At 48.3% G+C, this 17855-nt stretch overlaps 2 protein-coding genes across 3 annotated transcripts; one reads left to right on the forward strand and one right to left on the reverse strand.

The window, feature by feature from the left end:
• The first annotated feature begins 2702 nt into the window (after nucleotides 1–2702).
• LOC112883194 (E3 ubiquitin-protein ligase hel2-like) lies at nucleotides 2703–4793 on the forward strand. Of its 2 annotated transcripts, none has more exons than XM_025948456.1 (3): nucleotides 2703–2962; nucleotides 3747–4277; nucleotides 4426–4793. In XM_025948456.1, the coding sequence occupies exons 2-3, from the start codon at nucleotides 3777–3779 to the stop codon at nucleotides 4645–4647; spliced, it is 723 nt and encodes a 240-aa protein (XP_025804241.1). In that variant the 5' UTR covers nucleotides 2703–2962; nucleotides 3747–3776; the 3' UTR covers nucleotides 4648–4793. The 2 variants fall into 2 exon arrangements, with proteins under 2 accessions (XP_025804241.1, XP_025804242.1); XM_025948457.1 differs by having other exon boundaries at nucleotides 4460–4793.
• Nucleotides 4794–16791: 11998 nt separating this feature from the next.
• On the reverse strand, nucleotides 16792–17786 carry LOC112882443. The gene is made up of 3 exons (XM_025947510.1): nucleotides 17369–17786; nucleotides 17203–17284; nucleotides 16792–17117 (listed from the first exon to the last, which is right to left on the reverse strand). The coding sequence occupies exons 1-3, from the start codon at nucleotides 17707–17709 to the stop codon at nucleotides 17064–17066; spliced, it is 477 nt and encodes a 158-aa protein (XP_025803295.1). The 5' UTR covers nucleotides 17710–17786; the 3' UTR covers nucleotides 16792–17063.
• Between the last annotated feature and the right edge of the window lie 69 nt (nucleotides 17787–17855).

Consider the following 17855-nt stretch of genomic DNA (forward strand, 5'->3'; position numbering starts at 1 on the left):
CAGGATCACGGTTTTTTGGGTATATGTGCTTGGCTTGTTTTGTTTGCACCGCCGGAAATCGATCGAGTCTGAGTGGTCATTGTTTCAGTTCAGTTTCAGTCATTCGGTGGTGCAATCGTTTTTCCCATGAAGCAAGCACCCCTGAAAATATCCGAACGAACCATTGACGGCCGGTTTCATCCCGCGGCCAATATCCGGTTCGGCTCCGTCGGCGAGCTGCCGTCCCAGTCCCAGGGGCTGCGGCCGTGCACCCCCTCGCTCGCGGTTGCCAGTGTTCATTCATCTACTTACGAGAATTGTCAAGCTGGAGAGGATCTTGAGTACACTTCACAATGGTCCACATGATGGTAGCCACCAAGAGAGTGCACCAAATATGGTCAAAGAGTAGGCTATGACTTGTAACGACCAATGCTTCGTCTGACCAGCAAAACCTGAGCCCATCACTGCTCCAATGAGAAGAGCAGAACCGAACAAATATAGGAAACAGAACTGCAAAACAATAAGATGGTAAAAATAAGTAACAATATCGACAAATATTTTTTTTACAAAAATCAAGCAAATCATCAACGGATTTTATTGCTACAAAAATGACCATCTATGAAAAAAAAAAGAATTGCAAAACAAGGTCACGTACCAGGGGTTGATAGAACGGTGAAAGTATGCCGTGGCATGCAGCTCTGGCGACGTCGTACTGCTGCTCGTCCTCGAAGTAGGCTGCCGTGTGATTGTGGTACCAGTACTTGCCCACGCGGCCCTCCCGGAACGCGAATCGCGGCAGGGCCGACAGGTCCCCGGTGGCGCCGCCCCACCTGGCGACGAGGACCTTCGGGCAGCGGGTTCGGCAAATGCAGCACCGTTTGTTCTGGTGGTGGAAGAAGCGGATGCGCACCATGTACCTGCTGCACACGACGCGGTGGCCGCACCGCCCGACGATGATGGGTGCTTGGTTTTTCAGATTCAGATTCGGAACTGACCACCGTGGCTTTCAGAGAACCACCAGCCGTGGCCGCAGCCGCACCGGAAAAGGGGAAAAGCAACTAGCTGGTTTGCAGCCTGTGGAAGCTAGCATGGCTAATGGCTTTATGAGTCAGGCTGCCGGTTTCAACTTCTGCAACCTCCCGCAATAGCTTGCACGATCCAATCCAAGAAAAAGGAAAGCAGAGGGCGATCACGGCCCAACTTTCATTCTTCAACTTTTAGCCCATGGGTGGGCAAAAACTTTCGTGCAGCCCAACACGGAGAGAGAGATGTTTCTTTGGAGCCGGATGCGTACACGTGTTCGATCGGTAGTGTAGAGTTGATGGAAAGCTATTGGATATCTGAATCGTTTCTTCTATTTTGGGAGGAAAGAGAATTGGAACCCTAGCTGTCGAAGGTCCAACGTGAGGTCGGCGCGGTATATATATCTATGTATGCGGCGGGTTTATTTTGTTGCGCCCTCCGATCCATCCGGTTATTATGGAAGAACAATAAGATCAACCGCATCCCCAGGGGGTGCAAGTGCAGATGGCGGAGTGCCGTCATGTCGTCGTCGGAATAGTAGATCTTCACGACAACGGCGACGCTGAGAGCCACAGGAACGGTGCTACCGGAAGCCAAGAAAGCACCACCAACGACGACCAAGTCATGGATGTAGCAGGGGCGCCTGATCAAGATGATGCCGACTGCGAGAAGTGCTGCGTCGTATGCACGGAGCCTTTGGAGTGGGTAGCCGTCGGGCGGTGCGGCCACCGCGTCGTCTGCCGGAAGTGCATGGTGCGCATCCGCTTCTTCTATCGGAACAAGCATTGCTGCATCTGCAAAATCCATTGCTCTAAAGTCATCGTCACAAACAGAGATACCGTCAGCGCCAATATCATGTCAAAGTTGCCTTTATTTGCACTACAAGAGGCCCGCGTCGGTGAAATCTGGTACCATAGGCACACGGCGGCCTACTACGAGGACGAACAAGAGTACAATGCAGCGCGAGTGGAATGTAAAGGAATAATATCACCGTTTTATCAACCCTGGGTACGTACGTCAATACGTATTTATCTACAGTTTATATATCTTATATATTGAGGAACTACTGCTGGCTATATATGTTCGTCTCGGGAAGAGTGTAGCACCCTAAAAATTTAAATCTGAAACTTAAATAAATTTGGCTAGATTTCCTTTAAGGACCCTAAGGTTTTGTTTCAATTATATTGATTTAGAGCATTATCGTGCATTATTGGCAATTTAATAAAACCTAAAAAGAAATATAAGGTCACATAGGTTTGTGCATTTCATGCCTCTATGCATTATTTTATTATTTGATTTGCATTTGAATTCAAATTCTCCAACTCAAATTTAAAAGCATTCAAATGTTTTTCTCATTTTATTTCCCTCTCTCTTCTTCTTTTGGGCCCAGCCCAGCTGGCCCACTCTCTCTCTCTCTCTCTCTCTCTCCCCCTTCCTCTCCTTCCCCCTTTGCAGCCTAGCCCGGCCATTTTTCTTTTTCTCTTTTTCTTTCCCGCTCGGCCCGGCCCAGCTGGTCTGCACGGCCCAGCCAATGGCCTCCTTTTCCCTCCACCGTGCGGCCCGTTGCCCTCCTCCCTTTCTCTTCTTTCTCCTGCGCACGGCCCACACGCTCCCGGCCCAGTCCGCCGCGCCTCCCTCTCCCTTCCCCCTTTCTCTCGCTGGCGGGTGGCCCCACCCGTCGGGGTCGTCCCCGACCTCGAGCCAGGCTCGGGCTCGAGGCCGGGTCAGCCGCGGCGCCCCCCCGGCCGCTCTCCGCCTCGGGCCCGCACGCCCAGACGCCGCAGCCGCCGCTATAAAGCCCCCCCGAACCCTAGCTCTCTTTTCCCCAAGCCGCCTCCGCCGCCTCCGCCGCAAACCCTAGCCCGAAGCTTCCGCCGCCGTCGCCGCCTCGGGCCGTCGCCGCGCCGCCGCTCCGCTGCCGCTCGCCGTCGAACGACCGCCCCCGGAGCACCACGTGGTGGTGAGAACCCTCACCGGCCCTCTTTTCCCTCCCCCGCGGCTTCCCGGTGGCCGCACGAGCTCGCCGGAGCTCCCGAGCCGCCGCTCGCCGTCGCACCGCCGCCACGGCCGATTTCGCAGCCCCAAACGCCCTAGATCGATTCCCCACGTCTCCCTCTACCTCCCCGTCCAGATCCGAGCCGGAAAACGCGTTATCGCGTGAAGTCCGGTGAAGCGCCGCCGCTCGCCGCCGCCCGACCCTCGCCGCCGGCGCTCCGCGCCGCCGCCCCGAAGCCCCACCGTCCCTGACCATCGGATCTAGATCCGACGGCTCAAAACCGATCTAGACACGAGTCAAACCAATCTAATACCGGTCGACTCGTGGCCTTTTTTCGATTTAGACCCTCATCTTTCCTGAAATCAACCAGCACTCCACCGTAGTTCAAAAGTATTTGCGCTTAGGTCTTGTTTCTTCTGTTTAGACCCCTGTAGTTTTCCAAAATAGAACCCGCCGTCCGATATCTCTCAGTTTTGCAGTCTAACCCCTCTGTCTACGGTTTAATTACAATCTAGCCCTCAGTTTCTTCTGTCAGAGCCCTTTTAGATTCAAAACCATTATAAATAGGTCTCTGGAACCCTGTTTGAACCCTATTTTCTCCATTTTAACTCCGATTTCAACGATTCTAGCGCTCATGCGATCCTTGCAGCATAAGCAGTAACTTTTTAAGGTTATTTTGTTCTATTTTTATTGATTGGTGTACTGTTCTTATTTTATTCTATTTGTTTGTTCGTATGTGCGTGTGCAGCCGCCACATCCCACGGGGGCGCAAGTGCAGATGGCGGAGTGCCATCATGTCGTTGTCAGAATAGTAGATCTTCACGACAACGGCGACGCTGAGAGCCACAGAGACGGTGGTACTGGAAGCCAAGAAAGCACCACCAACGACGACCATGTCATGGATATCGGGGCGCCTGATCAAGATGATGCCGACTGCGAGAACTGCTGTGTGGTATGCACGGAGCCTTTGGAGTGGGTAGCCGTCGGGCGGTGCGGCCACCGCGTCGTCTGCCGGAAGTGCATGGTGCGCATCCGCTTCTTCTATCGGAACAAGCATTGCTGCATCTGCAAAACCCATTGCTCTAAAGTCATCGTCACAAAGAGAGATACCGTCAGCGCCAATATCATGTCAAAGTTGCCTCTGTTTGCGCTACGAGAGGGCCGCGTCGGTGAAATCTGGTACCACAGGCACACGGCGGCCTACTACGAGGACGAACAAGAGTACAATGCAGCGCGAGCGGAGTGTAAAGGAATAATATCCCCGTTCTATCAACCCTGGGTACGTACGTCAATACATATTTATCTACAGTTTATAGATCTTATATGCTGAGGAACTACTTTGGCTATATATGTCTGTCTCGGGAAGAGCGAGCCTATTAATTTAATTCACACTTACGTTACTAATTCACTCTTAGATTTATTTGCAGTATTACGTCATGATATTGCTCATCTATTTTATAGTAATGGGAGTAGCTATTGGCACGGGTTATGCCCTGGAAGCCAAGCACAGGCCAGGGCAAGTGAGAGCCTACGCCGTGAGCGTCTCCGTTGCAGTGGCGATTGCTATCATTTTTTGGTCTGCGGTCAAGTGCTGCACGCAAGTTCCTCTCGAGATAGAAGCAGCTCGTCGTGCTGATATGGGGCTGTAACGTAGTTATATTTGTTCTTTATTTACACACCAGCTCGCTGGGCGTGTTTAGTAATCTTTTAGATATGTAGTTTGTGCAGCTGAATTTTGTACCTTATTATACCAAAATATCAACCCGCTCAAAGAGCGAGGCACGCACTCATGCAAATATCCTACTTTTAGTCTACAATATATAATGCACTACAATGTTTTGATGCAACCGGCAGACCAAATATCTACTGTTTGCATTGAAGATCTTAAGGTTATTTGAAAGGGTTACTTCCAAAACGGCTCAAAGAAATAGTTTCATCTGGTTTATAGTTTATTTTTACCTCAGCTTACAAAACAGCTTCACGCTACAATGTCTGAATTTGCGTAAATAGGTGAATCCGAAGCCGATAAAACCTCTCCCAAATATGGATCCTTACAAATAGTTTCCCTTGTTCATGCAAGCAGTAACGTAAATTTATTTCATACGTCCAATTTCGCATGTAAAATGATTGTACTTTTGCTTGCCAGGGAATAGGAATTATATTAGAAGAAAAGAATCATTCTCCAAGGCAACTAGTTGACATACCATCAATCACCTGTCCTAGCTATTGGATAACCATCCAACGCTCACCTGTTGCCCGTATGTATTGTTGTTGTTCCGTCTCTTGGCCGATGTAACGGGCCTGCCGTTTAAATAATTCAAACACAGCCATATCAAGCGTGCTTGTGCTTTGTGGACCCGTTAGCACTCGGAGGCTTGTTTTGTCTCTGTTTTGAGCTTGTTACCAGCCCATCATCTGTCATTGAGCATAGTAAATGCATGTTTTGTTTTCTTCCCAACTAGAATAAACAATCTAAAAAAGGTTAACAATCTAAAAAGCAAAAAAGTTGTAACTCGTAAAATAGAACAAGCAATGGACCCCACGGCTGGGCACGTGAAGGTGTACGCATACGTGACGTGCGCGGGCGGTGCGGGCTAGCCGGCCGATCAAGCAGCGCCGCGCGCATGTTGGAATATGGAAAGCACCGCGGGAACATAGTTCGGCTAAACGGCACCGTGATGCTCCCGGTTTCTGACTTTTGGCCGTATTTGATTTTCAGGCTCCATTCGGTACAGCTTCAATTTTTTCTAAAATAATTTCTGTAGCAGCTTCTCTTATGAAACAGGTTCTCTAGTGAAGCTGAAACTATTTTAAAAATTATTTGGCGAAACAGCTTATTCTTGTGGAAGCCGGTCGAAGCCACGTTTTCCAACTTCTCCTTCCTAGTAGAACCCGGAAACAGCTTTACCAGATAAAGCTGCTAGAAAAAAATCCGTTTGACACAGCTTCAAATGAAGCTCTTTATGAAGCTATCCAAAAAGCTTTGCCAAATAGGATCTTATAGAGCTACATCATAATAGTTCAAAAGTGTCTACAAATTCAAAATTTTTAGAGTAAAAGCGACATCTGCCAAGTACCAAGCGTAGATAGGTTAATTGCTTCAAGTACTCTTCATATGCTTCTTGGCTTATAACTTTTATTTTTATTTTTTTATTTCTTTTTCTTTATTTTCTTTTCCTTCATGTTTTCCCGTTCTTGATATTTATATATTTTTACTGTCATTTTCTTTCTTAATATTAAAGAGTTATTTTGTTATTCTCCTCTAGTCCATTTATATATTTTTCCCCTTTTTCACTTCTTCCTTTAATCTTCCATTGGCTAACATATTTGTAATGTGATGTATTAGGGTTCATGATCACAGATTTGGCAGCGGAGGTGTTGCTAATAAGATCAACAACATGTTGCACATGCTCTATGTATTTACTAGAAATTCTTTTCCATCCGTAGCAACGTATGTGCACTCATCTAGTAGAGTGTTAAAAATTCAAATTTCTCTTTAGATACACATACCAATCAGATCTTGAATGAGCCAAAACGTACCGATGAAGTTTGAGAGGCAAATCCGGAAACAAATATAATCTCTAATTAAGACTATTGAGGGAAAAGACAGGGCTGGGCCGGCTGGACTTTTGTCGTGATTGAGCCCAAACATTGCGCTGCCAAAGCCCAAACAATGTCATTCGACCTGCGTCCATACGCGAATTTGAATTTTGATAGCCATGTTTGTTTGTAAAAATATCTGGGAAGAAGAAAAGGGGATTACGCAATCGCAAGCCTGCACCTGCAACGACAGCCTGCATGACCACGGGCCATTCCTTCTGGTTTCACATCTTCATCAGTATCCCAGTATCTACAGAAATAATGGTCATGGACTGCTTTTTTCTTACCATCTGGAAACCTGCTCGCAGCATAAGGGCAAGTATATTAGTATTGTTTAATAGACGGTCTCATACATTATCGCTACGTAATTTTAAGATGGTCTAACAGACAACCTCTACGATAAATTGTCTGTTTAGTTATCTTATACTATTTCATGAGTCCTAAATTTATGCATGAGGCAAATCAACGTTGTGATCTTTTACATATTTTGACTTTGTAGCTTTTTATGCTACCGTGGTGTTTTAGCAATAAACTATATATTATTTTCGGTTCCAATAATCATAGGCAAATTAGTCACTATACATATAGATAGATATTTAAATGGAATATTTATTGTACACTACTTGGTAAAAAAAAGATCACACGTCGCTGGAACAACTTCTAAATGGTTTATCTATTCCGAGAATGATTCCAGATATGTTCGACTAAATTATTCTTAAGCTGGGTATGTGTTTCTCGTTTGCAGCATTTCTTCGTAATACTTCAGAAAAGCTCATATTACTTCCGATACTGACTTCTGGTGGTAGAGCAAATGATAACCCTGGAGTTGAGTTTAAATCAAAAGAAGTTGTGCCAGGTTGTCTTTGGTCTTCAATAATCATATTACATTTACACTACGTGCAGGACGATCAATAATATTAAATCGAGATTGCAATACTCCAAATGGGCGCTCGATATCTTTCCTTGCACTTTCTTGGACTTGTGCGTACAACTTATCCTTTTCACTTTGAGGCACCGTTATCGATTTAACAAAGGCACTTCACTCTGGATAAATTCTATCAGCAAGACAGTAACCATTATTATGTTGTGTCCCATTAACAGAAAAGTGCACTTGAGGCGCTTCACCCTTAAGCGCTTGTATGAACAAAGGTGAGTGATTTAATATATTGATGTCATTGTTAGCCCCAGCAACGCCAAAATAACCATGCCATATCTGAAGATCATTTGTAGCCACAGCCTCAAGAATCATTGTAGGAGCACCCTTGTCACCATGGGTGTATTGTTCTCTCCATGTAATTGGACAATTTTTCCACACCCAATGCATACAATCAATACTTCATAGCATGCCTTGAAAACCACGAGACTCATTGAATTGTAGTATCGCTCCGTTTCTTCAACTGAGAGGAGCGCAAAAACTCTGTACCGAATGTTTCAACCACTTCTTGCGCAAAATTTCCTAAGCACTCCAGTGTTGTACTTTTTCCAATCTTTAGATTCTCGTCAAGTGCGTCTGCAGGGTGCCATATGCTAACATACGCATTGCTGCCGTACACTTGATAAATGGGGAGAGCCCTTCCCGATTAGTGGCATCTGTTCTTTGAGTGAAATATGGAGACCACTTACCTAAGGCTTCCACGATTTGTAGAAAGAGTGGCCTTCTCATCCGAAACCTTGTGCGGAACATCAAGTCAGTATAGACAGGGACCTCAGAGAAGTATTGGGACACAAGCTCCTCATGGGCATGTTTACGATCCCTCAATATATATATCCTAGTGCTGCTTCCTCGACTGCGAGATGATTCGGCTGTTTCCGCTTCATATTGTGCCTTCAATTTTGCCTCGATATCTGCTGCAACAGAGTCAAAGGCTTCTTCCTCGGCCATAAAATCTTCATAGTCCTCATCTAGTTCTAACGACTCATCAGAATCATCTGTGGAGCTCGATGAACCTGATTGATGCGACATACTGGATCTTGTTTGTCGCACGCGATTATGTGATTAAGATGTCGGAGGCTTGGTAAAAAATAGCACATCTAGCATAGCTTAATTGACTCGGATACGGAATCACGTGAATGTGTTGTGAAGTCGAATCTTGGACTCGCTAGCATTGAAAGGAGCAGAGCAGCATATGACGCTCGTCCTTGCCCGCGGCGCCGCTATCCGCGCGACGCAGGTAACCCAACCAGCCTCTTGGACTCTTGCCTTCCTTTTCTCTAGCGCTCTGGCCTCATGGTGTGCTCATCTGATTGCTTCTGTTAGTGTTGTGCTGCCAAATCCATTAGGATTTAGGAGAAAAACACATTAGCATGCTATGTGTGTTCGTTACGAGGTGCTGCAAGATAATTCCAACGGAGCAGTGCAAGGATTGTGACGGTGGCGACGAAAGCAGCCAGCAGCCCGTAAGGTCTTCGATGTTCTGCTCCAGCCAATCACCTCTTCCTTTTTTTTTTTCATGTTTGCTAGACTATGAGTGCTCATTACATGATTGCTAGACTAAGTTCATTCCATGTTTTATTGTTAAGAAATCATACTTCAAACCCTCTGACAGCAGTCGAGTAGAACATCTCTCTGAAGTCTGAACACATCTACAGATTTAAAGTGATGATCCTTGCCTTCTAACTTTCCTATGTATACTGCTGTTGCAGAGCATGCACGCAGCACGCTTATAGCACCAAATGATACTTTAGTTGCTTAAAAACACAGTTCAATCTTATTAGAATAATCAATATTTGATTGCAGTCATGAATTATCAATATTCATTGTAAATTCTGATACTATTAAGAATTGGTAGACTCATGTCTTGACGTGGTCGTAAAAAATTCTGCAACATGCTCAAAAAACAATCGATGGCTAAAGCATTTTTTTTCTCTTAGTCAATAGTTAAACTAAACAAAGTTCTCTCTTTCTAAAAATAGCTTTCCCTATAATAGTTCTACCTAGCAATTAAGTGAATAAGAAGTTTATGTTCTTCTTGCACCATATACACTACAGGAAAAACCGTAACTTCCGACGGCTAAACCGTCGGAAGTTACAGCTAAACCGTCGACGGTTTAGCCCAAGGCCGTCGGAAGTTAGTTGGACGGAAAAAATTCGTCGGAAATTTTAAACTTCCGACGGCATAGCGAAACACCGTCGGAAGTTTATAAACTTCCGACGGCCTAGAAAAACCGTCGGAAGTTAGCCCGGCAAACGGCAGCTGACGTCCGTCTGTTAGCTTCCGACGGTTTTTCTAGGCCGTCGGAAGTTTGAGGGGTTTAACTTCCGACGGGCGCTCAGAAACCGTCGGAAGTTAAGCTTATCCCAACAAACAGATCAATATCAGACCCTAAAACCAATCTAAAACCAACCACAATCAATATATATAATCAAATTTCATCCACAAACCAACCACAAGCATTATATATAATCAGATTTAATCCACAATTATAATTCACAATCAGAAATTGCACGCAAGTACACAATTCATATATCCACATACATAAACTTCAGATGTTCATAATCAAAGTTCACAAACTTCATACAAGTATCATATGGAACAAATGCATAGAACAATAATGTTTCACTTAAGTTTGGCCGCCTCCATCACCTGGTTGAATTGATCCGCCACTTCCAGTGAATTGATCCGCCCAATTCGATGTTGGATCAACGTGTGAGTCTCCCGGTGCCGCTAGGTTAGGTGGTGGGGTGTGAAAAGGCTATAAAAGATAAATGGATAAAATTAGTTTGAAAGATAAACGGGCGGCGATGCGGCAGGGCGGCGGCGCGAACGCGCGGCGGGGCGGCGGCGGGAACGGGCGGCGGGGCGGCGGCGCGAACGGGCGGCAATGCGGCAGGGCGGCGGCGCGGGAGGTGAGGATATTTGGGGAAAAAAGAGAAGGGCACGAGAGATAACGCGAGCCCGGCCGGGGTTAACGGCGTGCCCCTAACTTCCGACGGCCGCGTAGTAAACCGTCGGAAGTTTGTTAACTTCCGACGGCTGTTACTGCAGCCGTCGGAAGTTAAGAAACTTCCGACGGTGTTACTAATCGGCCGTCGGAAGTTATGAAACTTCCATAACTTCCGACGGCTTCCTGGTGGCCATCGGAAGTTAGTTAACTTCCGACGGGGCCGTCGAAATTTAATTGTGGCCGTCGGAAGTTCGCCGTTTTCCTGTAGTGATATCCGTTATGTTTTCATGAGGATACTTTATATGTCTAATTGGACACAAATTGTCCTTCTCTAATTCTCAGTTTCTCACAAACCATCAGGCACTATAACAAACCCAAGGTATGTCAAGAGAAGAGGCGTATGAGACTAACCAGTTCACATGCATTACCAGAATTCCTCTAAGCTTCTACCTTCCTGTACATGCAGATGATTGCTGAGAAGGATGAAGAGGAGTTGCCCGAGCAGCTTACCCATTCGATCATGAAAGTTCCACTTTGTAAGGTCGGTTCCACATCTGAATTTCAGGTTTCGCTGTGCAATCAATTTGTGCTTATTTTCATCACATTGTTTTCTTCCTATGCCTCATGAAGTTTGCAATTAGGTTTGGTTACTCCAGGGTATCAAATTTTCTTGGCAGTTGCTCCAAAATTTTTTATTTATATTGAAAAAACAACAAATGCCTCAGTAGTTAGACTTGATGCTTGCTCATGTTATTTATGCCACTTTTTACAAAAAAGAAAAACAGTTAATTTATGTCGTTACATGCCACTGAAGGAAAACAAAATGATTTCTTTCAGTTTGATTGCTGATCCTGCTTCAGCATCATTTCCTGTTAGAGCAGGGCCCAACAATATAAATTAATATGTATTAGATGCTTAGGCTGTCCTGTCAAGTAGATATAGGATTCTTAAAATATATTCCCAAAAGGCCCTAAGTCCTATTTGATAATGCATTGGGCTGGGGTGCCACAAGTTTAGATATTTTCCCCAAATTTGATTGCTGAACTTGATTGGCTGCTCACAGGATTACAACCATTCACTCTACTCCAACTCCAGCAAAGGAAGCTCCGGTTACAGCCTCCCAGTCTCAGGTTTCCAACAGGTAACTATTTATTTACTATTTTTGTAGCTACCCAGCATCCAATTTTTCAGTCACTATTGACTTCTATTTTTTTTCTGACTTGTGTTATTACATCAGACATGGAAGCGCCCAAATTCTGCAAGTTGCAATGTTTGAGGGAAAAAAGGAGTTTTTTAAGATAATGATGCTAGCCATGAACATTATTTTTTGTTTGTTATCTTTGAGAAGCATAGTTTTATGTTCATTCAAAAATTTTCTTTCATATGCCCTTTGTTTCCGGTTGATATCATGTAGGTAAGTGAAATGCATGGCAAATTTGGGACATTCTTAAGGTGAAACCACTGCCAGTTTTCCCTATGGTTTTGCTAAACCTAGGACTTCAGTTTTGTTTCACAAGCAAAGCAAACATTTATTTTTTTCCTGAGGCTTGCTGCTGTTGTGCGTCCTCCTCGAAAGTGGTTCAGTAGTTACCATAAGCAGTAGCTACCCTACCTAAGTGAAGAACTATTTCTCCATCAACTTCAAATAATCGTGAATCCCAAACAAAATCACCATAAGGTAGCTTAAACATGGCGCGGCAACGCCACGCCCCACTTTTTCTAGTTAAGCACGGAATAAGTCGATTAAAAACATACAATTGTCCAGCCAGTAGAAAAATCTTTTTTTTATCTATTGACTTAATCAAATCATGAAAGTCCGTAGCCCGGGTAAGGCAGGGGCTGCATCAAGAGACGACGTCAGCGAAAAGGATGCCGGGAGGGGCCAGTCAGTGCCCTCGGCAAATGTTCAAAATAGAGAACTTCCATACTCCAAGGAGAAGAAAATGTTTGAAATTTTCTGTTCAAGTTTGGTATTGATTCTGTGCAAACAAGAGAATGCATTTTGATTGATTTGATGAGTAGCTAGATTGATATGAAAGGTCACATAACAACAATGCCTAAAAAAAAATCTTTCCAACACTCTCTTTTCTGCCACAGGCTGCAGTTGCAGCCCAACTTGTACTGTAGCATTGACCACCCTACATGTTGCTCTAGGTCTAGGGACTAGGTTCTTGTGAACTGGCACCGAACCGTACAGTAAAAAACCGAGTTCAGTACAGTGAAAAGCTCGACCGGCGAGTCGCCTGACCAGGCACAGGCCAGCTAGCGGCACGATGCCGCGGCGATTGCAAGATGCTCCTCCAACACGGCCGGGAGAGCTAGGCATCGCCTGCTTCGACAACGGAAGATTTGTTGACCGGGAAGAGAGATCACAAATACTCCGGGTATAAGGAAGATTTGTTGTGTTAAGTAATACTAGAATGCATTTTGATTGATCTGATAAATGGTTAGAGTTGGTCAAATAAAAATAATGCCTATCGAAGCCTTCTCTTTTTTTTTTAATAAAATCATTCCAACAAATTCTCTCTTTTGTCCCACTAGAGCTCTATTTCCTGACACTTAGCACTTAGCTTGTACAGGCTCCAGTCCAATTTGGCACCCTGCAAGTTGCTCTAGCTAGCTCCAGCTTCTTGGCAATTGGCACTGAACAAAAAACAGTACAGTGAAACACAAACGAGCCACGATTGAGTACAGTAAAAATACCAACCAGCCGAGGTTGAGAACAGTACAGTTCAAAGGCTGTCGCCATGCATGAGAGCGGATCACGCGATTGTTGCTCCACAGGCTGCTTGCTAGCTGTGCAGCTGAACAGGCACCACTGCAAAAGGAGAGAGGCAAAGCGAGAACCGGCTGACCCACCGCAGAAGGCAACGCAGAAAATCTCTTTACCTGACCGGCTGTGCTGCAGAGCCTACGTAGCTGTGCTGCCTGTGCATTGTATCGTTGGCCCTAGCTAGAGACCAGAGCACTTTACTAGCAATTCGTGCGTGCATGGCGGCAATTAGCAGCACAGGAAGCGTCGGATTGGTTGCGGTGTGCCCAGGCGTTGGTGTTAGGAGCCGTCCACGCGTACCGATCGATGCAGGGATTGGACGACGCGTAGCACATGAATTAGCGGCACAGAAGTCTAGAAAGAGAAATTGCATAGGGATAGAGCCGGCGATGCATCAAACCCAGGCCAGAAAATCCAATGGAGGTTGCGGTACCATCTCTGCACATTCTCTACGAATTGCGCTACAAATCCTTTTGCACCCCTAGCAACGCAGGAAAAAAAATATTCTCAGCAGTCTACACCACGCTAGAACAAGCCAAGCAGCAAACGTAGCTGGCGCAAAAGATACGAGGCCTTCTGCAATCTTTCTTAAAAGAAGAGGCATCTCTGCCTCTTTCACTCCGTTCCCGACCGCTAGTACATTTCGGTTCAACATAAAAAGAGGACCGAAGCTCAAAAAGGCAAAGAGATTTTTGTTGCCTTTGCCGCCTTGCGCCCAGGTAAAAAACTATCGCAATATCGCAAAGCCGCGCCTACATTTCTAGTTGCATCTCAGAACTTCGCTGAAAACAACTAACAAGCACAATGGAACACATATTTCCCCAATTATTGACTTGTTGCCAAGTCATGTACAAGGAGGGACTAGGGTGCTATACCAAAATCAGTTCCAGAATACACGAGAAAGAGAGGTACCGCAACCTCTACATTGTTTTGACTGAACTGAGTGTGCTAAGGCAACACACAAGTCGAATTAACTAGGATAAAACTCAGTACACCTTCATGCTACCACCATTTTGCATGTTCTGAACATATGTGACAAGCATTTCAGGGTCGTATTTCAGCTCATGCAAGCAGATCAAGAGTGCTCTCCTAAACAGTAGACACCTCCAATCAAGAAAGTACTAAAACAACATATGCAGCAGAGATCTAGCAAACAATTCAGTACTAGAACCGCGATGGCGCAGGCAAGCTGCTGCCTTGCGGAGACCTGAGCGACGGGAAGAGCTCTTTGATCGCCCTGTGGTGATTCTTCTCCAGATCGCTACGGTATGCAGCGTCGTACGTCTTCCAAGCTGTTGTCGGGATGGGCTGAACCTCCTTGTCAGCGATCCCAAATCGGCGCATGAGAATGACTTCACCGCGCTTGGCCACCGGAACACGTGCCAACTACCTCTGGTTGGCAATGCGCGCGCTCCCCTTGGGGAGGATGGGTGCGACGCTCGGTGCAGGTTGGGGACGCACAGCACGGGCATCTGGCAATTGCGCCAGCGGGGTGCGCACCTCCGTACGCACCGTGGCCAGGAACGCCTCGAACTCGCAGTCTTCTGAAAGTCGGTTCACCGTCCTGCCCGTTCGCAGGATGAACAGGTGCGATCGCGACAGCGTTAGGGCAAGTCACCGGTGCGACTGCTACCTCAGGTCAGGTGCCCGCCGCCCGCGCCAGCGCCAGCGCCGCCGCATGGTGTCACCGAAGGTGACACGTGGCCCGGATTGGACGGCCACCCGCCGCCGTCGTTGCTGGGGAGGGCAGCGGCCCCATCTGGCGACGCGTGGCATGGAGCCGTTGGCTTCACCACCCCTGTCGAAGAGTCTGGGTCCTGGTCCTGGTGGTCTGGCGACTGGACTGGACACTTGGATAGGGCCCCCCGACAGGATCAGCTTCGGATCCTGGGCCAAGGCCTGCACCTCGAGCAGCATAGGGTCCAGCGCCCTGTACTCTGTGCAAGGCGATGCCCACGACCCGGGCACGGCCAGCTGGAGCCAGGAGTGGTCCTCGGCGCAGGTTTATTTTACGCCGCACTGCATGGGGTTGTTGCGACCCGGCAGCTTCCCTTCCGCCGCTGCTCCCTGCCTCCCTGCTCAGAGGGCGATTTGTCCGCTACTTCTGTCGCAGGACGGGACCCGCCGGTGATCTCAGCGACATGCCGCATGCGTGGCATTCGCTTTCGCTTTAGTACTTTCGGTGCATGGGCGGGGAATCTCTGACCCGTGACCCGTACTGGGAGTCAGAGCTATGACCAGCCGGATCACCGCGGCCGTCCTCCGCGCCGTCCTGTCCAAGGTCGCCGGCGCCGTCGTCGCCGCCCGCGAATTGGTGAGGACGCTCCGACCCGTGCTGGGAGCCGAAGCTACGACCAGTCGGACCATCGCGGTGCTGACGTCCGCCCCCCTTCCCCGCGCCGAAGAGCCTGGTGCCTGCGACGGGGATGGTGCCAGCGCCGAGAACGGCATCCCTAGGGCCTGCGTCGGGCTGACGAAGATGAAGTTTCGGGGGTAGAACAGGCGGGCGCTGATGTCGTCGATGCGGACGCGAGAAGCGCAGCGATGGCACGCCGTGCGTCCTCCTGGCTGGCGTTCCTGGCCATGGCGACAATGGCCAGGCGGAGGCCGTTTTCCTCTCTCGGGTGTCCAGGGGAAGCTCCTCCACATCCTCGGCGGAGATGTCGTTGTCTCCGTTGGTGTCATCAACGTCCATCGGCGCAGGGTTGGCGTCGCTGGCGCTCCGGCGATCCTCCGGCGGGGGAGGTGTGGATCCCGCAGAGCCACGAGGAGTCCCCGGGCTGTGAGTGCGGCGACGCACCCGCACGAAGCGCCTGGGAGCACTGCCAGCGCCGCTCGTGGTCGTCTCCCTCCTGGGCGGTGACCGCGGCCTCTTGCACAGCCGTGCGATGTGACGAAGGCCATGACAGCGCGAGCACCTTGTGGGTAGCCTGCACCCGGCCACTCTGTGGGTGGTCGAGAGACAGTTGAGGCACTTCCCGTCAAGTGCGGCGGGGATGGGGCGGCGACGGCGCACGCCGGGAGGTCGAGGGGTCATTCGCCGGCAGATGCCGGGGGAGGATCTTCTGCCATCCCGCCGCGTTGGGCGGTGAAAAGCACGACGATGAATCCGAGGTCCGAGTCGCTGATGGACTGGGCCCCCCCCGGGCTGCCTGCTCCCCGCGCGGCCTCGGGTGGTGCCGGCGGCCGTCGTCCCGACCCCGGTGGGGGAGCCCGGTGACGAGCTGCGCCTGGGAGAAGGCCTAATCTTCTGGAACCCCAACTGGGACGTTACGAACTTACGATTCACGTTTCGTCCGTGTTGTTTTGGGAACCCGTCCGCGTGGAACGCATCGCGCGAAGCACTCAATTCGTGGAACGAAACCAAGGCCGAGGCCGTGACTGGCCGTCTGGCCTAGCCCTAGCCTGGACCGCAGCATCCAGCAGGCTAGAGGCAGCAGGCTAGAGGGGGGCGGGCGGCCATACTAGACACCGTACCCTTGTACTAGTCCATTGCTTGTTGCAATCGCCGCTGGAAAGACAGTGCCTAATCTAATTCAAAAATACTTCGCCCTGCATTTTGATTGAGTCCATAGCTTCCAAAAATACACCCAACTGGTTAAGTGGCTAGGCTAAAACATTACGAAGTAGATGCGACTACCATACCACTAACACTAAAACCTGCTGCTGCTACTGGAGTACTACTTCTACTACTGTGTTTTCATATCTTCTCGAATCGACGCATGGCCATGACCATACCATACCACTAACACTAGAACCCTTCTGCTGCTACTGGAGTGCTGCTGTTCCTTCCCAGACGCAGGATGATCAAACAGGGGCGCCGGGTCGCTGGTCGACCACCTTGGAGAGAGAGACGGCCCTCTGAAACAATTAAAATCAAACATTACATAAGCAGAAGCTAAAACAACATATTGAAATGAATGAACCTTGGAAAAAAAATACTCACGCAAATAAGCATTAAAGTGACAAGGAGCAGCGCGCCTGAGCATGTCCCAGCGATAACCCATTCAATCATAGCCACCCCGTATCTGCACAGGAATACCATTATTTATTAATAGCGACAAACGATCAACCAAACATCCGACAAAGGAAAGGAAAGAGCAGCAACTCACCGGGCTAAGCTGATGTACATGACAAAGTAGGTACTGGTTGAAAGCCAGAACACCACTGGGGCGATCCAAGCGAAGGCGCCCGCCATCATCGGCGAACCTGGAGGTCCTTTGAGGGTGAGGTGGACGACCAGGAACAGATGGATCGCCACCACAACCGTGAACGAGAGGGCTGTGTACCAGAGGGCGCGTGGGGACGCCGTGAGCCACTCATCCTGCGGCCCACCCAGAGCGGAGGGAGGAGGAGGGGCGCCAGGTACGTTTGGGATGGGAATGAGAAGGCTGTACTTGGTGTAGCGCTCCGTGATGGTGAATCCAATCACGCTCGGGTACAGCAGCAGCATGATGACGAGAGGGGGGTTCAGAACTGATTTGGTCTGAAAAAACTAAAAATTTCAGCAAACATGGATGGATTCAGAGACTACTAGAGAAGCAAGACAAAGGCAACAGTTACCTGTGCTGCTGCGAATGAGAACTCCTCGCGCACTAC

The sequence above is a fragment of the Panicum hallii genome, chromosome 2, assembly GCF_002211085.1.
Source record: "Panicum hallii strain FIL2 chromosome 2, PHallii_v3.1, whole genome shotgun sequence".
NCBI classification, from domain to species: Eukaryota; Viridiplantae; Streptophyta; class Magnoliopsida; order Poales; family Poaceae; genus Panicum; species Panicum hallii.